The sequence below is a fragment of the Myodes glareolus genome, chromosome 3 (assembly GCF_982192425.1).
Source record: "Myodes glareolus chromosome 3, mMyoGla1.1, whole genome shotgun sequence".
Classification (NCBI taxonomy): Eukaryota; Metazoa; Chordata; class Mammalia; order Rodentia; family Cricetidae; genus Myodes; species Myodes glareolus.
Genome location: NC_142028.1, coordinates 105,751,732 through 105,774,816, shown reverse-complemented (window position 1 = coordinate 105,774,816; position 23,085 = coordinate 105,751,732). Strand labels below are relative to the sequence as shown.

General features: G+C 39.9%; 1 protein-coding gene across 1 annotated transcript in view; it reads left to right on the top strand.

Annotated features, from left to right (window-relative positions):
• The window catches only part of Sh3gl2 (SH3 domain containing GRB2 like 2, endophilin A1), a 181,625-nt gene that overhangs the window by 135,856 nt on the left and 22,684 nt on the right, over positions 1-23,085 (top strand). Inside the window, exons 2-3 of the mRNA XM_048453020.3 lie at positions 3,530-3,598; positions 15,164-15,236. Of these exons, the coding sequence (XP_048308977.1) occupies positions 3,530-3,598; positions 15,164-15,236 (142 nt within the window). The remainder of the gene's footprint in view (positions 1-3,529; positions 3,599-15,163; positions 15,237-23,085) is intronic.

The following is a 23,085-nucleotide window of genomic DNA, read 5'->3' as shown; positions in this document are numbered from 1 at the left end:
TTGTTGTTCTTGAAAGGCTATGCTTCCTGAAAGACAGCCAAGAATCATCAGTCTTATTTGCCTCTCTCATGTTCACTGCAGAATTCACATTGCAGCTCACTTTGGCAAATCTTTATTAAGTTTTTCTTAGGGATTCTAATCAAGAGTATGTGAGAGAAGGATGATAATTGGTTTGAAATTTTTAATTTAAAATATTATTGATTGGTTGGAAGATAGTATTAAGGGAGGTATAGTGACAGAGGCAATTAGAAATACAAACTCCCTGTTATGCCAGAGGGGTACCATTGACCATCTTGAACCCTTGATGTTATAGGTTTTTTTAGACGACATTGGAGAGTTGTAGTTAGTTTTTCTTTTAGGTTTGTAACTGTTACAAATAGAATGTTGAATGTCTTGTGCTGTGGGATTTATAGTGTCTTGTACACTGTAAATATTTGTCACGCATATTGGTTTAATAATGTGCTGATTGGCCAGTAGCCAGGCAAGAAGTATAGGCAGGGCAACAAGACTAGAATTTTGGGAAGAGAAAAGGTAGAGATGCAATTGTCTTCCAGACACAGAAGAAGCAAGGTGAAAATACCTTACTGACAAAAGTTACCAAGCCACATGGTTAAACGTAGACAATAATTATGGATTAATTTTAGTTGTAAGAGCTAGTTAATCATAAGCCTGAGCTAATAGGCCAAACAGTTAATAATTAATATAAGCCTCTGTGTGTTTCTTTTGGACTGAATGGCTGTAGGACCAGGTGGGACAGAAACTTCTGTCTACCGTCTTATACTATTCTGTTTAAATCAATAGGTTTTTTTTTTTTAGTTTATTTAAATGAGCGATCAAGTTTTCAAATGACTAGAATATTAAATAATATCACAAATACTAAATATATACTATTGTTATATTTTCATTTTAGGATCCACTTCTGTGAAAAATTATAGCACAAAATAAATAATTAGCTGGTGATGAAGCCAAAAGCCTTCATCATTGGCCATGTCAGCTCAAGAGATTTATTTCCTTACCTTGGTTCTTATTCATGAGATGTTCATTTTTTATAGCATTTATTAAAAACAAAAGGAGTTATTTGCCATATTCCAATGGAATGAGTTAATTGTTATTTAAGTAGCTCAGTGTTTACCTCTGTGCCATGATATGTTTAGATCCTTTGTGACCTGGAAAAATATCAAAGAGAATGTGGAAGTTATTTTGAGTAGTGCTTCCCTCTCAGGAATGTAGCTTAACAAGAAAGCTGTGTATCAACCAGCCAATTAATACAACATCAATATGAATGCGCTAGCTTCATTCACTTTGTGTGGCAAACCATCTCAAAGAGGCCTAAATGTCAGCATTGGTAGAAAATGTAATAACTTTTCTGACCCTAGTCTAGCTGTATCCTCTTTCCTTCCCCACCCACTTTTGTGCAGGCTTTGTAAATAAAATATCTGAAGCCAGTAGACTAGTGGGCTGGAGTCAATATGAGTTACCAATCACTAGCATGACCTCCATTTCCCGTTTGATATCTAAAGTCAGCTACTGTGGTGCTTGGCAATTGCTGGATACAGAAAGAAGGGAAACAAAGCCAGCTCTTACTTGCACAATATGTTTTTTAAAGTGTAATATGAATTCTTATGGTTTGCATGAATACTATGTATATTTTAAAGAGTTAAGCAAAACTGGATTATTTCCTCAGTATCAGAATTCTCTCATTTTAATACACATAGAGGTATTTCTTAGGTACATGTTTTTGGTGTCTATTTATTTGCAAATAAATGAGGACCTGTGACCTCAGTTACAGGTCACATGAGGAGTCCAATTATTATAATTCTCTGACAACATGAGACTTTGGGCATAGTGAGGTTTTCTAACATTGGAGAGAGTTGTATTGAATAGACATGGCAAATTATAGTTGTCCAACAAATATTTATTTATTGTTTATGTCTTCAAGTTGATTAGAGTTTGCTTGCCCAAAAGTAGTGATCAGCTATATATTTTGAACATAAGATAGAAGGGCTGAAATATGAACTAAATTACTGTCCCTTAAGAAATGTGACAGTAACACAAACTTATTGATATTATTTTTATTAATCTTTCCATTTAAATCATTGATCTTTATCTATCTGTGATCACATTAAGGAAAATTTTGGCTTCTCAGAGTGTGGAATGAAAGAAAGTTCAATAAACTGCTGTAAGAAACCAGAGTGCTAGAAGCAGGTGTGCACTTTATTAGAGAGTAGAGTTTGTCACATAAATTGTAGGTTCAAATGTCGTTTCTTATTATACCACATAATTTTCATGACACCTCCGTGTACCTCATCTGGGAATATTCTATCCTACACTGTACTCCGTCTGTTACTGCTGGTGCAGCAAATAGTGCTATCTTACGTGCAGTAAAGGTAGTCTCTTCGGAATGTTTTCCTCTTGGTAGAACCTAGAGAAGGACAGAGAGAAAGAAAAAGTAAGAAACACACTTCAGGGACCAGCAAGAGACTGCTAGGACTTTCAGGTCCAGGAGTTGGAGCTATGTCTCCAGAAGCCGCTTTAGGAAACTTGAACCAAGCTCACTGAGAAAATTCACATTGCTGTACAGTTTGCTGTAGGAAAACCACACGGGCTCCTCTGAAAACCCTCTCAGCCAAGCAACTCTTGAAGGAAGTTAGAACTCATATACTTCATTATCTGTGTGGGTGGACTTTGTATACTACAGTGATGTCTTGGGGAAAAACATTTATCCGCCTTTACAGTTAGGGTATTTTTTTTAAAAAAAGTCAATAATCCTGTCTTTAATGGTGAAATCATTTTTTTTCTGTGATCTCATCGTACATTTTTATTATCCTTAATCTGAATCATTATTTTGAAAAGATTAGTATAGACATTTTTCTTAACGTGAATTTTGTATATGAACTATGATAATTTGCGTATGTTAATTGATAATTATAAGATGTACAGTAATGAAAGTGATTGCGTAGCAAGGAAATCCCTCAACATAGTTTGATACAGCTCATCACGACTGTGAGGATATAAACATGGAGAGGAGAAAGCAAGTCCTTTTATCTGGAATCATCTGGGCTCATTTCTTCATAATAGTTAAATGGATGCTTGTGATTATCTGTTCAATAGCCCATGAGGAGCAGGTTGAACAAGTAGCAATTTTCTACCTAGGAGCATTTTAGATCCATTATCAGAGGGAAATGATTATCTTGTGGTGCTGATGTTCCTTAGGATTTACAAATAAAAAATGTTAGCAATTAGGTAGTTGTAAAGTGATTTATATGATAGAAAGAGCACTGGAGTTGAAATAAGAAGACACGGCTTTGAATTCCTTCTCCAGTACCCACCAGATGCATGACCTGTAGGATTTTGCTTTGCCACTCTAAGCTAATGCTATGCTGCTTTGAAAACAGAACTGCCTACGGGTCAGAGCATGGCTCCAAGGTTCGGTTAGGTGCTGTCTCTAAGAATGCCTGAAACTTTTAACACCTTTTGTAAAGGAAAGAAACTGTTTCTAATGATTCCCTTTTGTTGTTACCTTCTGCAGAAAGTGAGTGAGAAGGTTGGGGGAGCTGAAGGCACCAAGCTGGACGATGACTTCAAGGAGATGGAGCGGGTGAGTCTTCAATTCTTAGCCTTCCCTTGGCATCCAGTTGTTCCCTGTAAGAAGGAAATGTGAAGCTGTTCTGTACTAGAGACTCCAAATGTTCTGTTTCTCAAAACAAAACAAAACAAAACAAAAACAGCAACAACAACAGAAGTCCCACTCCTTTCACTGCGTGTTTTGAAATAGAAACTGGAAAGCATCCTGTCTTTACTGTGTCCATCCAGAGACCAGAACCACTGTGAGGAAGAGGGGTGTGGTGCAATTTTCCTGGGAGCTTTTGTCCTCAGTTTCTAGTTAGGGTGCTGGGTGTAGACTGTGCTTGAATTTGAGTGAAGGTGGAAAGCAAAGAAAAGAAAATGGAGAATGACGTCTCAAACCATGGAAGGACTTTGAGTCTCTAACTTCAGTGGCCCTTTCTCTGAAAATGGTTCCTGCAAGAGGCAGGTCAGGATAGTGAGGAGAGCTATCAGGTCAGGATAGTTTGGGAGTCCAGTTGACCTGGCTGAAACTCTGCTCCACCACTATTTTAAAAGTCCATTTTTTTTCTTGGAGTTCCTATTTTCATATGTCAGTAAATGAGAACGCTAAGGCTCATTTAAGAATGATTGTTATTGGCTAAAGCATTCTCTCTGAAACATTATAGGTTCTCAGCAGGTAAAGCTGGAGTTGGTGAATTCAGACTCTTTCTCTTGCGATATTAGATGTATTTTCCCTTTCACGTTGAGGTTGTTCATAGCACGAACTGTTGAGAGTTAAGAGGATGAGTGCTTGTTGAAATGAGGAAAGAATACTGTGGGAGGTTCTGGAAGAAACAGTCCCTGTTTTAAAGAGGATGTCATAAGCCCAGGATACACAGAAAGTACACTAAACCATTATTAATATTTTGCCTCTGCACACTATTATAACAGAATATTTTTCTTTATATTCTGATTTGACTTCTCAGAAGATTTTTTTATGGGCCACATCTCTTTATTAGTCTCTCTCCTTTCCAGTGGAGTGCTTTGATGCATTTCTGATGAGTGAAAGACAGTGTTCCTGGCTGCTTCCTATCTTTTCAGTTTTCCTCCTGATGTGTTTACAGATAAACTAAAAATTACTTGCTTCTGCCGTCTGTGACATAGGATATATAAAAGATTCCCAAACGTGTGGCATCCATAGTGTAGAAGGGAGGACAGAGAAGATACGGAATGACACCGTGGTACAGCTAACTAAGCGCTGGGCTGGAGACTCTGATGACCTTCTGCTGTAACCATGGAGACCGAACAGGCACTGAGAACCTAGTATGTTTCAAGTAAAGGAAGGAACACAGAAGCAAACAGGAGAGAACATGGAGTTCCTGAAAAGACGAGGTCAAAATGCCCAGGTTTGGGGAAGTACAGCTGGACAGTTTCAGTCTGACCAGCCATTCTGCCTCAGTTCTTTACCTTGGCTTTGCTAGTGGTTGCCCATTGCTGATCTCCTATATCAGTCTTGCCCAAAAGCCTGAGAATTTAACTTCTCATACCCAGTACCTGGCAGCCACTCTCCCCAAATGGAGTCGAAGCCTGTCCTTATTTCCTGCCTCCTCTTGATCTTCAACCAAAGCTGATTAATACCATCTTTAATGGTGGTAGAAATGGTAGCCTACCCATCCCTCATCAACGTCCGTGTCTCTAGACACCCACTCATCCTCAGGATGACTGCTTTGCTTCTTCCCGAGGAACCCACGGATCTGCTAATTTGCTCCAGCTCTGGGTCCATGCTTTTTCTCCTTAGCCTCTCTCTCCCTTCATTGCTCTTGAGAGCACTGATGGCAAGCTGCATGGCTAAATACCACGCCATTGTAGAGGCCTACACAAGGAGTTAGGAATTTGAAATGTACAGGAGTCAAGAGTTAGTCCTGAGGGCCGGACGGTGATAACACACACCTTTAATACCAACACTCGGGAGGCAGAGGCAGGTGGATCTCTGTGAGTTCGAGGCCAGCCTGGTCTACAAGAGCTAGTTTCAGGACAGGCTCCAAAGCTACAGAGAAACCCTGTCTCGAGAAACAAGAAGACAAAAAACCAAAAGCATTCATCTTGAATTGCACATCTGTCCGATTAAAGCTGATAAACTAGGTATCTGACTGCAATGCTAAGGCAAACCAGCTCCTGTGTCTTAAATGAAACTAAAAAGCCAAGGAAATGTGGAGAACGGGGTTTAATCACTGAGCAGCTAATTAGATCTTTGGAGACTTATTTCGTTCTCTATGAAATCCATGCCAGTCCTACAGACTAATTAAAGTGAGACTATCTCGCCAAGCATTTCACGTTAGGCAAATATCCACAGACTTCCCTCAGAGTCTGAAGACAAAGTGTCGAATTTATGTTCCCTATTTCATCAAAAGACTCTGGTGTGTTTGTTTCAAAAATAGATACTCCTGTAATAATAAAGTAGACTTCTAACTGAAGAGCCTACCTGTGTGTCCTGCATTTGTGTTTTCTCTATAAATTCAGATTTCAGCAAATATCTTTTTTAATTGAAATTTTTCCCTTGAGTTCAGTTGAAGAAATTGAAATTGTTTAATTTATTGTACACATCCTTTGTCTTCTCTGTGATTTTCCTAAAGTTTGTACTCACCTTGTGCTGAGTGTATTGGGAGACAGACTGTTTCTGCATTCATTGATGAAAGACTTGCTGTGGATTTCGAATCTTAATAAGTTAGGTACTCAGAAAAATCTTCTAGGTCAGTGTTTCCAAGCCTACCAAAGTATCACCATCTAACCGTTTGCAGTTGGGTTTCTGTTCGACAAATGTTTGAGGTGGAGAAAGTTTTGTTTGGTTGTATTCTCAGAGGTGCAATTAGCCAACAATGTGAAATAAATTAGAGGTCTTTAGCAAGCAGCACTCCTGGGAGAGAGGTGGCTGTCCCTAGAAGTTCTCTCTGATCTCAACCTAATCTGCTCTGCTCCAGAGATGCAGTGCCTTCCCTGCCTGGCTCAGCCTTCAGCCCACCCTTGCCTAGCTGATGCTTGAGGCCTCTGGCTGTCTCCAGCAGAGCCTTGCCCTTAATCGTTGTGCTTTCTCTTAAGTACCTTGCATGGAGTCGCTTTCATTTTAACTGTAAATGTTTTCATTGCTCGTCAGTTTCATTCAATAGAGGCTAAATTTCTCTCTGTGATCCAGATCTTTGGGAAGTTTCCTCTTTATAAAGCTGCAGATTTTTGTTATTGATGCTGTTAAGAGAAGATTCTGGAATTTGAGGAACTTCTGGTTCCTTTTCAAATTTCCATCAGTTACTATAGTTATATACTATAGTTATACTGAATGGAGGAGGTTTTGATGATTTGGTATGTAGTTGTCTTCATTAATTCACTTGAAAAATATGTAAATACCTCTATGTGCCAGACATTGTGCTGGGAACTGGAAACACAGAGTGTTCATGAGACCCCAATCCCTGAAGGAGCTTTCAATTTGGGTGGGAAAAAAGGGGAATAAAAACATAGTACTTGGTGTCCTGGGAGGTATGTCCCATGAAAGACACCAGAGAGAGGACAAACACAGGTTTCTTAGCGCAGCAACAACTTCTCGAAGAGAGACAAGTGAGCTGAATCTTCAGCTCTTCTCTTGTACTGCACACAAGTATCATACAAGATTCCCAGCCAAGGGGGATGGAGTCTTTTTCTGCAACCTGAAAAACATCTTGGAAAATTCTTTGTTCAAGTCACAAATTCTCTGGGGCTAGAAGCATGGAAATAAACCCTTTAAGTAAAAATAGAATTCCTAAAAGCGAACCTCAAGTTTTAAGAAAGGCAAGGTCTTGAGGGAGAAAAGAAAAGCTGCCATTGTGATTGGGGCTGAGAGGGTGAGAACTGCTGGCAATGTGGAGAGAGCTGGTAGACCGTGCCCAAGGTAGTTACCCTCATATCTCAGCTACTGCAGGAAGAGGGGTTTAGTCTTGTTTAATCCCTAAAGAAAGAACTAGGATTCCTGAGGAGAAACCACCTGGCTCCCTTTGAGAGAGAACGTCCGCTTACCAAAGCTGTGTTTTGAAAAGGCCACAGAAATCACCAAATTCCCTACCTGAACACACTGAAACTCAGACTAAGCCCACAGTTCCCAGTTATGGGAGACAGGCTAGTCATTCCCGGCGTTTTGTAGCAAGTAATTTTCTACTAATTATACACTTTTCAAAGATAGTACTCTTGGAGTCCAGTGATGTGTCCCAAATGGGAGAGAAGAGAGGAATGACGTGCAACTGTTCACTCAGAATAACTTCTCTGAGTAGACTTGGGATCCACCATGATGCCAGGGTCTCCTTCAAGGAATAGTAGTGAAGGAGTCAAGGGTCACTGGCCTAAGACATTCACTGACTGGTGTAAGTTAAATGAGGGGCTTGAGTCAAGAACAAGATGAGCTCCAAAGACATCCTTCTGCTCTTCCTGACCTTCTCTGGTGACAGCCTTCCTCTCCATTACATATGTAGAGTATATTTTCAAACTATACTCGGTATGGGGTAATACCTAAGAGGATTAACCAAATCAAAATTAACATATTAGATAACCAGAGCCTAAAACATCCTTCATTTTTCAAGATATTATCTGTCAGCCTTTCTGAATATATGGTTCCTGCTTAAAGCAGGCAGTTTGGGGATGGCTGTTTATTCTCCCGGAGACAGTGGGGAGCTGCTTAAAATACCGCTCTTGCGTCAGCCTGTCTCGCTGCCAGAAAGGTTTTCCCAGGCTGCAGCCTTCATCATCTCCCCGTGACTTAATTATTTAGCTGCTCTCTTTCAGCGCTTCTAGTGAGTGTGTGTGTTCTTAACTACAGTAATCAGAGAATTAAAACCTTGAAAATACATTGGTGTTTTATATGACATTTTAAGTTCTTTGGCATAACCACTGGGAATTTTTCCTGATCTAAGTGGGCATTTAATTCATGTCATTATTATTGATTGCCAAACCCACAGACTATCTGTGCCACATATAAGTAGTTCTGCTTCTGGCATCTGACAATATGAAATAATGTCTTTCCTATTTCCACTGCTCTGTAAAAGACTCCATAGGTTTCACGTTTTCTATGTTCAGGAAATACTGATTTATTTTCTACAGGGGAGCATGTTATTATATAGTCATACATCTGTGTATGAAACAATAATCCCATTATGTCAACTCACAACATTTTAGTACTCTGGTATCTGATACCTCCAGACTGGAAATAGCAACCTCATCCATAGATTAAGCATGGCATGCTCAATAAAGCTCACACCTTAGCCCAGGGATCAGCACATTCTTTTAGGAAATCTTGGGCTTCAGAGTCTTTGCCCTCTGTGTTGTAACTCCTCTCTAGTCTCATTAGAGATGGTTGTGAGTCACCATGTAGTTGCTGGGAATTGAACTTAGGACCTCTGGAAGAGCAGCCAGTGATCTTAACCTCTGAGCCATCTCTCCAGCTCCCTCTTTTTTTTTTTTTTTCAAAGATAAATGATGTATCTAATAATTGGAAAAACAGAGAAACTCACATGACCGAGATCCAGCGAGCACACATGCAGCTGGGGGCAAGAGAGAGCAAGAGGCGGGCACCTGTATTTTTTGTTCTTGTTTCCTTGGCCCCAGGCGGCCACACCCTAGCCGAATGTGATTGGCCGAGCTTCCCCATCACTCTAGGGCTGTTGAAGCCACAGAAGGGATCCACTGGAAACGCCTATGTCAATGCCTATCGCTAAGTTAAAATAAAAACCCAAAATTTAGAGGACACTGAAATTAGAAATTTTTTTTCTTTTTTTTTCAAAGTTTATTAAATTATGAAAGTTACCATTTCCTCCCCTTCTCCCCACACCCTCCCACTCCCCCACTCCCCCTCCTCCTCCCTCTCCATCCCCAAGAGCAGTCAGGGCCTCCAGCCCTGATTTTCTGAATGTGGCCGGATTCTCTGAATGTGGCTAGCCCGGAGTCTTTCTGAAAAGCCATTGACAATGACCCTGGGACTTGTTTCCTCTGCATATACTGGATTTTTGGGATCCAGTCTGTTTGGATGCTCACCTTCCTGGACCTGGAGGGAGGGGGGAGGAACTTGAAATTAGAAATTTTTATGATTGTTTCTGCAGTAAAAACAGAAACATTAACTTCTTTTTTAATCCGTTAAGGTGGGCAGATTTGTTTATGGTGTATTTCCAAACCTATACACTGTAAAGAGATATTTTAAGAAGATTAGCAAAATTAAAATGGATATACAGTAATCAGAGCCTAATACCTTCCTCATCTTTCAAATTATTAGTCATACTTTCTGAATACATGTGATATCTGCTTTTAGAGCAAGGCAGTTTGGAGACAGGCTGCTAACTCTCAGGCCACAGAGAAGAATGTCTTTGAATCTCATCCTGCCTTGTGGCTTACTGGCGTAAGTTTTGACCATTGGCCATAGTTTGGCAACCCCTTATTTAATTAGAAAATTCTGTTTTCTCTGTGAGTGGAGTATAGGAACAGGCATTCCAAAACCGCTGCATCCATGGAGGGTTTAAGGAATGACTTCCAGTGTCTGGCCTCAGCTTCCATATCATTTGTCTCCTATTCACAGCTGAGTGTCAGCCTAGCTGCTCTGTAAACTTAACCTCCTTGTCTTAACTTCCATCTGCAGTAGGGCACATTGGGATCCAGAAGCTTGTGCTAGCATGTCTGGTTAGTTACAGAAATTCAAACTCAGGTTGTCAGGCTCATGTGTCAGACACTGTACCACAGTGAGCTGTCTGCCCATTCCAAGAGAGCCATTTTCCTCGCTCGTTTGTCTTGCTGAACTCATAGTCATATATTTCAAGACTGGTTAATGGGAAGGAATCTAATGTATTGAGCGTTCCTAGAACCTTGGTATTAAGAAGATGGAAGTAGGGAGTTGGAGAGATGGCTCAGTGATTAAGATCATTGGCTGTTTTTACAGAGGACCTGGGCTCAATTCCTAGCACCCACATGGCAACTCACAGCTGTCTGTGACTCCAGTTACAGGGGATCTGACACTCTCACACCAATGAACATAAAATTTAAAAAAAGCAAAAAAAAAACCAAACAAAAACCCCAAAGATAGCTATAGTAAAATTCTTAAAGAGAGAGAGAGAGAGAGAGAGAGAGAGAGAGAGAGAGAGAGAGAGACGTAAAGAGGTAAACAGACCAGAATCTGTGAAGCATGTGTTTTTATGATTCTGCCTTAAAAAGAAAGCCATATTTTACACTTGGGTATACAGTCCCTAAATATGAACCTATGTTGGATACATTCACAATTAATTGCCTTTTAACAGCCTTCTCCAATATCCCCTGTGTTAGAAACGAAAATTAAAAAACAAACAAACAAACAAACAAAACAGCAACAACAAAATCCATTGCTATAAAAAGTGCTCAAGAGCAATAGGTTAATTGTTTTAACTCACAGTTGTTCTGAAATTCCATTCTAGGGTTAGCTTTGGGATGAGTATGATGCAGAACACCATGGCAACAGCAGCATGAGACTTAAGGTGGCCACTCAATGCATGATGGTTGGGATGCAGAGATGAGAAATGGAGAGGCCGGAACAAATAGAGCCGTCAAAGGCATAACTTTAGCTATTCCATTTGCCAGAGCAGGCCCCCCCTTCCATAGTTTTCACCAGCTCTCAGTACTGAGTTTTGAGCCCATCAGTGAATTAATTCACCCTTCATAGCAGAGCCCTCATGACTCAGTCTCCTTGTACTGTGTGGCTCCCTTGCTAGGGAACCAAGTCTTCAGTTCATAGACATTGGGAGAAGATGCTTCATATTCAAAACAATATACTGTACTTTCCCAATCTCAGGCAAGATTGACTAAAAATGGAAGCTAGGGAGAGCTCAAAAGTAGAAGATATTTTAATTAAGAATACACCAGATGCTGGACATTGGTGGCACACGCCTTTAATCCCAGCACTTGGGAGGCAGAAGCAGGTGGATCTCAGTGAGTTCGAGGCCAGCCTGGTCTACAAGAGCTAGTTTCAGGTCATGTTCCAAAGCTACAGAGAAACCCTGTCTCAAAACAAAACAAAACAAAACAAAACAAAACAAAAAAACCCATACACCAAAAGTCATTTTCTGATTAGGAGATTTTGACAATGTAAAAGCAAACAGGTATATATCATAAGCTCAAAGTTAAATTGTGCTGTTCTTACACGGGGTTAAGCTCTTGCTAGTTTTAATAAATGATAAATCTTTTTGCCTATGCTACCAGATTTAATATTAAGAGAATATATGGCTGGATATTGCCCATTTAGGTATATGAATGGCTTTCCTAGCAGGAACCTAACATGGTGTATTAAGGATTGTTGCCACTTGTGGTCTTTATTTGTCATTGTCTGATGCAATCAGTTTAGCCAGAATCTTGAGGATAAAGAACAGACGGTAGGAATCAGTCATCCTTCCTCTGGAAGATCTCTTTGGAGTAGTGAACAGTCATTAGCCAATTCCCTCCCAGCTCTCTTTCTAGAAACTCCATAGATGGCCGTCGGGGAGGATTTTGCTTTCATAACCACGTTGCTAGTTATGTGAGCTTGGGAAGTTCATTGTCCCTCTCTTAATCTTTGAGTTGTGCATTTTAAAGGTCAGAGATTGGGCTACTGTACTACTGATTTCTTCTTCTTGTGTCCATTATCTCTATCAGATGATAGCCCAGGAGGATTCAATAAAAAGTAAAGGGCCAGTGAAAAAATTGATAAAGGCTATTCCCTGTTGTGTCTATGTCTTGAAAAGAAACCACAGAAATAACCATATTGAAAGAAATTTTTTCCAAAAGCGCTAAGTGCCTAAAATATATTCTGTACTGAAAGTGTAAAGTTTAATGTGAACCTACACAGGTTCTGTTCCAAATGCCTGTTCTAACTTTGTAGAAGTTCATTGAGTTGTATAGACTGTGGGTTCGGTTAATTTTGGTGTGTGATATTTTCATGCCAATTTTTATAATAAAGTTTAAAAAGTTAAGAAAAGTGAATTTCAAGTGAAGATTATATTATAACTCCATCAAATAGTTCAATGGAGCATGTCTGGTATTGATAACAGAAGTGCTGGAGGCATCTGCATTAGTGAGCACAGAATCCAGAAAATCTGTGTTGTCAACTTCTTAGGAGACTTTGGTCAGACCATTGGGAACACAGATTTATTTTTGTCTCCATTCCATTTTAATGTTGAATTCTACTCTGGGGACCAAACAAAAGACTCTTAATATTTTTGTTTCTAACTTCTCTGGAGACCTGGGACTACTGGCTTGATCCCTGTGAATGGCTTCCCATATCTTTCTTGCTAACCCACCTATCGACAATTTGCAGTAGGCATTGTTGCTGCAGCCTCTGTTGAGAAGGCAGAAGAGTTGGAGATAAAGGGCCTAGCAAGTTAGTATGGTAGTATCACTTCTGCAGAGCCAGGTCCAGATATTTACTATATATGAGAGTCCCTTAAGTGTTGAGGACTATCATGATTCACCAGAGGATATGGGCGCAGTTCTTTGTTCCTGACCCTGTTGGATTGCTCCTCTCAGCTCCCCAACCCCAATCATGGATAGTAGAAAGTGCCTTTCAGCTCTGGTGTGATATCTTCTGGAATTGGGGAGAAATATAACTTCATATCTTCTCGCGGAGACCTTTCAGTTTTAGGGAAAACAAAGTCTGGAGCAAGCTTCTGAACCTCTCTGTATCTGTTTTCTCCTTCATATGACAGTGCTTAAATCTTTGGATTATTGAGAAGGATCTGGGGAAAGTTAGAAACATGTCAACCCCTAGCAGAAGATGAACCCACAGTATCAAATGGACATTGGCTGATTCAAGCGTCAAGTCTTCTGATGCTTTCTTTCTTAGAAACCTTGATCTTTGGAGCCCATTTCTTCCTGGCAGGGCCCCAGAGGGCCCCAGATGCATCTGGCATTTAGTTCCTCAGTCCCAGGCTGTTTTGTAGTCAATAGGAGATCCTGTTTGACCTCTCATGTTCTCTGCACTTTCTACAAGTTTACCCTGTATGCAAACTTGAGCTCTTTCCACTGGTTTCAAGCATTCCATGACTTGAGTCTATGATGTTGCCTGGCATTTTGTTAAAACTTCCAGGACCTCCTTTTGCACTTTTCCTCTCCAGGAGCTCCCACCCCATTAGCACCAATCAACCAGGCCTCAAGTATCTTAAAATTCTGAGTCAGTCGAAAGGACAGTGGTATAGGGCTTACCAGCATACCAATGCATCCAAGAGAGAATAGCTGTAAAAGTTGTTTTATACCATTACCATTACAGGGCCACAAAGAAAATAATGTGGCTTTGCTTATCCGCATAACCACAACTGCATGCTTTAGTATGACTTTGGTACGATAAGAAGTTATTAAGTATTGAAAAATCAAACAAGATAAGATGTTTTAATAGATACAGTATAGCTGGGTGGTGGTGGCATATTCCTTTAATCCCAACACTTAGGAGAGAGGCAGGTGGATCTCTGTGAGTTCGAAGCCAGCCTGGTCTACAAGTGGTAGTTCCAGGATAGCCAGAGAGGTTACACAGAGAAACCTTGTCTTGAAAAACCAAAATCAAAATCAATAAATTAATAGATACAGTATAGAAAAAAAAGAAGTTTACTCCATACAAAGCAGATAACTACATACAGTGAGTTGTGGAGATTGGTTCAGAATCCTTACAGTCCTATAAAAAGTGACAAAACAAAAATATTATCAATGACAGGGAAATTGGTTTATTCCTGGTAGTCTTCTGTGAGATGAGCCAATGCCTTCACGGAGAAGAGAAGGTGGCTCTCACGGTGTTCCCTCACCTGGCTGCGTGGAGAGCGCAGGGGCAGACTCTGGAAGAAATGCTGACCATTCACCGTGTCCTCAGACAGGATTTATGTCTCAGAATTCAGTATTTATAATAAAACCAAATGTTCAGTACCAACTAGGTGTGTTTACTGAGGGCATTTACATTCTGAGGATGTTGTCAGAATGTCCATAGGCAGTAGAAGCAGAATTGAAGATGTACTCTTTTTAAATTATTATTGTTATTGTTCTAATTTTATTTATTATGCCCCCACCATGTTCTATATGTATGTGTATATATATATATATATATATATATATATATATATGTGTATGTATATGGGAGTGTGTATGTCACTGTATGACTGTGGAGGTCAGAAGACAGCTTTGTGGAGTTACTTCTCTCCTATATTTGTGTGGATTCCATCAGATCGCCAGGCTGTCTGGTAAGCTCTATCCATTGAGCAACCTGGATGTCCCAGCATTGTTCTTTGTGGAAGAGAAACCTATTGCCAAGTGTGGTCCATTCATGGTGTCTACTAAAAGTTTGGAGGCAAAAGGTTTCTGACAATCACTGTATTGATTTTGCTGAAAGGTAATGAAGTATGTTTTGAAGCAAATTTTTGGAGGTTACCAGTTTTCCTCTTGGGTAGCTCTGCTTTTCTACAGACAGCGCTCAACACGATGTCACATTTCTGTCCAGCTGCTCCACATAGTGTCTCGCCCGCTCCTGCAGGACTCCTCACTGCTTGCTTTCCCCACTGGGGTCCTATGTAGGCTTCAGGAAACTTAGGCTCTGAAGCAAATGATTGTGCCATTTCTCATATTTATATTTTCATTTCAGAAAGTGGATGTCACCAGCAGGGCTGTGATGGAAATAATGACGAAAACAATTGAATACCTTCAGCCCAATCCGGGTAAGTGTTGTCTTGTGCAGTTGGAGTTCCCTCAGGTTAGCCTCTCACTGATTGACAGGTCAGATTTGGTAGGTTTCCCCTTCCTGTGAGGGAGGGTCCATTTTAAAGCTCACGTTAAAATCCCTGCAAAGTATGTGGTATTTTATCCGACTGTGGTGTCCTTAACAGTGAATGTATACAGCTTGGGTGACACATCATGTCAGGGTAGCTACAACTTATTTTCAGCTGATCTTTAATTTTCAAGAAATGGTAAGAAAGAACATGAGACAGTTTTGGAATTGGTTGTGATGACTTCCAAATGATAAGGAAAAGAGTAAGCTAAATATTTTTGTGAAGTACAAATGGTTTATGCTTATACGGCATAGAGGGTTGTCCCTTCTTCTCTCCTGGCACATCATAGGCCAGCATTAGTTCCTGCTCACCTCTTGCAGTATGTCTCTAATGTGGGAAGTTCTTCTGTATATGTGTTGCTTTTATTGATTAATGAACAAAGAAGCTACTTGGGCCTACAGCAGGGCAGAATAGAGTTAAGTGCAAAAACTAAACTGAATGCTTTGAGAAAGTAGGCGGAGTCAGAGAGACACATGTAGCTGCCGGAGGAGAAAGATGCCTGCGTGCTGGTACCAGTAAACCATGAGCCTCATGATAAAATACAAAATAATAGAAATGGGTTAATTTAAGATGTAAGAGTTATTTGAAAAGAAGCCTAAGCTAATAGGCCAAGCAGTGTTTTAATTAATACAGTTTCTGGGTGACTATTTTGGGTCTGAGTAGCCAGGAAACAAATGAGTGGTCTCTGCCTACAGATCTGAGACAGGAATTGTAGTAGAGATAATGGGAGTCCCCAGAAGACAGAACCAGGTATGACTGCTGCTATCTCTGTGGTACTAGGTAGAGCGGAGCACTCTCTCCTCCATCATAGGCCTTCTTACATTGTATGGGCTTTAATGCCTGACCCCAGCTACAATTTGAAGCAAGGCTAACTATACTACTTGAAGAAATATGAGGATTTGGAATGCTAGTTGCCTTTTAGTCTTGTTTCTGTGGGAATTTCACTTAAGGTTCTAGGTCTCTGGGAGTCCTTAAGATCCAGGCAATGAGTTCAGTCTCAGTGGGCTCAGATACAGGGTCTAAGTGGCAAAGGGGAACAAGAGAGTGTGGGGCAGAAGCACGGAAGTGCTGAGGTGCTGAGGCTGCAGGCTCCCTCCTGATTCCTGGCTGCTGACTGCCATCTTCTTTCGATCTTACTGTGGTAGCTCAGTTACTATCTCCAACATGAATCCATGATGTAGAAATGATATTCACTCTATTTTCTCTTAAGCTATATTAGAGATGAGGTAATCTGATAGAGGAAACATAGAAGAAAATATGAAAGGTTCAGAAATGACTTTAACTGATCATAGACCAGATAAGTTTTCAAGGTGATTTGTAAGCAATGTCATGAATACCAAGAAACCAAGTTTCATGTCACTGCCTTCGTTCTTCCTAGTGTTTATATTCCACAGAGATACAAATATCTCATAGACACACACACCTTTATTCAAACAATGGTACTAGGTCAAGTCTTGAAAAGAGAGCTGCTCACCTCACCTGGCTTTACCATAGTGATGGTTTTATAGAATCAAGAAATATACCTATTATCTTTGCAAAAATCCTTAAAGAACCCCATGTTTCCTTCATCTTCATGTGTGAATTACATTAGTGACTAACTGTTGTGGGACATGGTGTCAGGAATGAGAGGAGAAAGATGGTATTTTTCCAGGTCTATTGCAGCTTCAGTACAGTACCAGTAACATACAATCTCATCTTGAAACATATCTAACTTTATTTTTGACAGTCCCATACATGTATATATTATGTTTTGATCATATTCAGTTAGTTTCTCTCTTGGGTTTTCCCTCCTCCCACAGATACTTTTCTACTTTTCAACCAGTCCCTCTCCTACTTCGGTGTCTCTGTTTGTGTGATCCTGTGAGTGTCATAAGGGTTGCTTACCAATCTGAGTGAGGGTTCTTGCAACAGCATGGGCAATTTATGAGTGGCCTACACCATAGAAGATGAGTCCCTCTCTCTCCCGGAAGCTGTTAACTGCCTCTGAATCGTCAGGGAGAGGTGGAGCCTGATGCATTAGTTCCTCCCCATCCATAAGAGAATATGGAGAGTCTTAATCTTGTTGAGAGAATCACACCTCCTGTGGGTTGAGTGAAAGCACCACATCAAGCCCTAAACTCTGTATTCCACAATGCTACTCTATTCCTTCAATTTTTATATTCTTTCTACTTTTTCTACTACACTGTTCCCTAAGTGTTGAGAGACTAAGCGTAGATGTCTCATTTTGTGTTGAGCACTCAGGATCTTATTCTCTCACACTTTACCAATTGTGAGTTTGGTAGCACAGAAGTTTCTGTCCTGCCTGGTTCCACCACTGTTCAGTCCCAAAGAAAAACACAGAGGCTTATATTAATTATAAACTATTTGACCTGTTAGCTCAGGCTTAATATTAACTACCTCTTACAATTTAAGTTAACCCATAATTCTTGTTTATGTTTTGCCATGTCACTTGGTACCTTTTAAAAGTGAGGCATTCTCATCTTGCTTCCTCTGTGTCTGGGTGGCCACTGCAGACCCAGCCTTTTCTCTTCTCAGAATTTTCCCAGTCTGGTCGCCCTGCCTATACTTCCTGCTTGGTTAATCAATGTTTTATTAAACCAATAAGAGTAGCAAATCTTTATAGGACACAGCAATCTGCAGTAACTGTTGTCTATCTACTACAGACGTAGCTTCTCTGACCAAAGCTGACAGTAGCACTAATCTGTGGGCAAAAATGAAATATTTAGAAAAATGTTTGAGGAACAACATGGCCATTTAGCAAAGTAACTGCTTTAGGATACCCCTGAGGCCTGTGTCCTCCCCATCCTGGGCTTTTTGAATTAAATTGGAAGTAGGCATACGTTTTCTCCCTTGAAGCGAACCTCAACATCAGGAAGGGGTGAGTGCCCCCATAAGAGACAAGCCTCGGTTGCACCAAGAAACACATCTTGCTTGGGTTGTTACAGGATCCACAGCTGAGTAAAACAGTTGATAGTTTTCCCATAACAGCAGGAAAAGAACCTGCTAGTGATAGGAGGGCTGGCTAGCAGGGAGGAAGCTTCCAGCTCAGTTCAGCTCTGTTTCTCTCCGTCCTCCTATCTGAAGCTGTGGTATCCTCAACAAAATGATCTTTCCATGTAGATCGTCTGTTTCCTCTCTATTGTAAATGAACGTGATGGCAAGGACGCCTGTGGAATCCCTGCCCTGATTCCCGTAGTAGAGTTCGCACTACTTTAACCTCCCACTGGGAATGAGTAAGGGTTTCCATTGCATTCTCCAGGCTCTGGACAGTGAGCGTTGTCATTTGTTTTGTCATGAGAACGACTGCTCTGACTGGAGTGAGATGGAATCTCAAAGGAGTTTTAGTTTGCATTTCTCTGATGACTAGCACTTTTAATGTAGATCTTGAACACTTTTTAAAATATTTATTTGTCATCTGTAACTTCTTCTGAGGTCTCTCCATCCAGTTCCATAGCTGTGTTTTCAACTGGAGTGTTTGCTTTCTTGTTGCATGGCTTTTGTTTTTGTTTTTGTTTTTGTTTTTTTGAGTTCTATTAAATGTATAGCTGTCAAAGATTGTGTCCCATTCTGTAGGCTGTCTCTTCATAGCTGTTTCCTAACTTCTTGAGGTCCTGTTTATCAGCTGTTGACCTTACTTCCTTAGTATTTACGTCCTATTCCAAGACCTTACTTATTCCAGTATGATGATGTTTTCCCTATTTTTACCTCTAGCATTTCAGGCATTTCGATATTACCTTAAGGTCTTCCTTCTGCTTGGAGTTGATTTTTGGAGAGATGAGAGATAAGACCTAGATAATTTTTCTTTATGGAGATACCCAGGTTCCCAGCACCATCTCTTTCTTGAATAGGCCACCTTTTCTCCAATGAGCATTTTTAGTGGCTTTGTAAAAAACCACGTATCTATAATTGCTTGGGTTCATAGCTGAATGCTCTGTGGTAGTCTACCCATGTCTTTTGTGCCGGTACCCCACTGTTTTCCATCCATGGTTCTGAAATGTAACTTCATAGGAGGCATAGTGAAACCTCTAGCCCTACTGTTCTCCCACTCCGCTCAGGATTACTTTGGAAGTCTGTGCTTCCAGATGAATTTTAATGTTTTTTTTCTATTTCTGTGAGGAATGGCATTAGAATTTTGATGGAGATTATGTTGAATATATAGATTGTGTTTGGTAAGATAGCCATTTTTATAATGTTGATTCTTCCAATATGAGTGTGAGATATATTTGCACATTCAAGTGTCTCCTTTAACTTTTTCCAGTATTTTAATGTTTCAAAGGCCTTTCACTCCTTTGCTTAGAGTCATTCTATTTTTGTACATATGAAATTTATCAATCAGATGGTTTCCCCTATTTCTTCCTCAGCATGTTGGATATTGGTATATGGAAAGGCTACTGATTTTTTAATGTTAATCTTGTATCTTGCCAGTATGCTGTAAGTGTTGATCAATTCTAGGAGTTTTCTAGTGGAATCTTTATGGTATGATGTATTGACTTCTATCATCTACAAATAAGAATACTTTTCTTTTTCCTTTCCTTGTGTGTTTTCTTTTACATTGCTTGTTTTGTCTTATTGCTCTTGCTAAGGCTTCCAGTACTATAGTGAATGAGTGTAGACAAAGTGGACAAACAGCCTTGTCTTGTTCCTGATTTTAGTGGAAATGTTTTGAGTTTTTCCCTATGTAATATAATTTTGCCTATAGTTTTGGCACACATTGCCTTATTGTATACAGATATGTCCTCTCTGTTACCAGTTTATTTGTAACTTTATCATGAAGGAATATTGGATCTTGTGAAAGGCCTTTTCTACATCTATGTGATGATCATGTAATTTATATTCTTACACCCATTTATATAATTTATTACATTTACTGAGTTTTATATGTTGAAATGATCACAGATCACAGTGAATGATATTTTTGTGTGTTCTTAAATCCAGTTATTTAGTTTTCAAATAAACTGTGTGAGTGAGTGTGTGTGTGTGTGTGTGTGTGTGTGTTTATCTGGTTGAAGTATCAGGATAATATTGACTTTATACTTGTTTTGTAAATAAATAAATAGAGAGAGAGAGAGAGAGAGAGAGAGAGAGTGAGAGAGAGAGAGAGTTGTGTCTTTCTCTGTTTTATGGAATAATTTGAGAAGCATTGTGGTAGCTTTCTTTTGAAGATCTGGTTCACCATTGTACCATTCTAGGCCTAGATCTTTTTCAGATGAACATTTTTTCATTTTTTCTTCTCTTCTCTCTTGTTTGTTATACTACTAGATATGTTGAAATTATTTAGTTCATCTTGATTTAACTTTGGTAGGGTATGTGTATCTAGAAATTCATGTATTTCTTTTACTTTCAATCTCATGAAATACATGTTTAAGGTCTGTTCCAATAACATTATGAATTTTATTAGTATATATAATAATTTTTCTTTTCACAGCAATTTTCCCAATATAAAAATAAAATACAATCAATTCATAGTTTAAAATGTATTAAAAATACATTGCTCAGTGATTGAGTAATCTTCATCCAAGCCTGATAGCCTGGTTTAGACTCTTCTGAACACACAGAAGTCCAGATTCAGTATCATACCCCTCAATGTCCTTATCAGGAGCTGGGGAGCAGACGCAACAAAATTCCCAGAACTTTGACTGGTATTTGAAGAACCAAATGAGAGAAACCCTGTCTCAAATCTCAAACAAGATGAAGAAGATGAACTGACGCCTACCTGAGGTTGTCCTCAACCCTCCACTTACAAGCTGTAGAACACCTGTGTCTGCACTAATGCACTCACCAGGAACACACATCATACGCTCTGTAGTGGTTTGGAAGGAAATGGCTTCCAAAGGGATTGGCACTATTAGAAGGTGTGGCCTTGTTGAAGGAAGTGTGTGTCACTTTGAGATCTCATATATGCTCAAGATACTGCCCAGTGTCTCAGCGTTCACTTCCTGTTGCCGTTAGATCAAGAAGTAAAAACAGTCAGGTCAAGCACTATGTCTGCTGGTATGCTGCCTTGCTTCCTGCCATAACAATAATGGACTAAATTTCTGAAAAGTAAGCAAGCCACTAAATTAAATGTTTACCTTTATAAGAGTTGCCAAAGTCATAGTATCTCTTCACAACAATAGAAACCCTAACTAAGACATACATAGCATGCACACACACACACACACACACACACACACACACACACACACACACACACTGTAATGCAGATTTTTAGTAAAGACCCATCACTAACTATTTTTCCTAATTTCAGTGAAATTATAATGTGTTGCAGGTAGGTATGTTGAACTGACCATTATCTTTTCACAAATTCACATCTACCTAGATTTTATAATGTGCGCTTACTTGGAAATATTATTTTTGGAGGGATTTTCAGATGAATTAACCCTAAATTTAAGAGTGAGCCCTGAACCCAGTACTAGTATCCTTAACAGAAAAGAAGACATTGGGAAACCCAGGAACGTGAACAAGTGAAGACTAAGCATTGAAATTATGCTGCCACAAGCCAGAAAGTTCCAGGAGCCACACCATGCAGAAGAGGTGAGGGTGTCCCATAAAGCTTTCACAGGGAACCAACCCTCTCAACAGCTTGAGTTCAGATCTCTGGCATCCTGTTGTAAGGGAATAAATCCCACTGTTTGAAGTCAATCGATTTTGTGGTAAATTGCAATAGTAGTGCCAGAATGTGATATTGCTGGGTAGGCTTGATTTGCCCTCCAGAAAAACAAAACAAAAGCTAGGCCAAGGTGTTTAAGAAATGACCAGGTGTCTTAGTTACTGTTGAATTGCTCTGAAGAGACAAGTCTGATGCTGGCCAAGACAACTCATAAAAGATAGCATTTAATTGGAAGCTTGCTTGTAGTTTTTAGAGGGTTAGTCCATGGTCATAAAGGGAGGAAGCAGACAGGCATGGCACTGGAGTGGTAGCTAAGAGCTTTATATCTTAATCTGGAAACAGCAGACAGAGAGGTAGGGAGGGGGGGTAGAGAGAGAGAGAGCAAAAGAGAGAGACAGAAAGGGAGAGAGAGAGAGGGGGAGAGAGAGAGAGAGAGAGAGAGAGAGAGAGAGAGAGAGAGAGAGAGAGAAGACTGGGTCTGGTTTGGGCTTTTGAAACCTCAAAACTCACCCCTAATAACCACCAATAACATACTTCCTCCAGTAAGGCTACACCTACTCCAACAAATCCATACCTCCTACTCCTTCTAGTTTTTCTCAAGCAGTTCTACTTTCTGGTAATGGAGAACATCCAAATATGTGAGCCTGTATGGTCCTTTCCTATTCAAACAACCGCACTAGCTCACTTATCTAGGATACATAAATCCAGAATGGGAACCCAGGTCTGATTGCCTTCCAAGCCCATGGCCATTCATGCATGGTTCTGCCTCTGAGAAGGATGCTCTACTTCATTTGGGTGCAGGAGGTCCTTTTCTTGTAGTGTAGGTACCATGGGAATTCAGAAATGAAATAGGACAGTTGTGGGATTGTGCTGTTGTGTTGTTTTGATGATAGATCCAAAGAGGTAATTGGAGCAAATAAAATGTTTAGAAACACATCATAATAGTGTTGATATTTGTCATTGTAGTTATTTTATGACTCTGAGAATTGAATGGACAAATGCCATCTAGAAAAGAAACTCAGACAAATTCAAATTTTCTCCAGAAAAGCAGTTATTTATGACTAGATAATATAAAAATGCAAATAAATATCATGCCAAAGAATTTAGAACCAAACAAAATTACATATA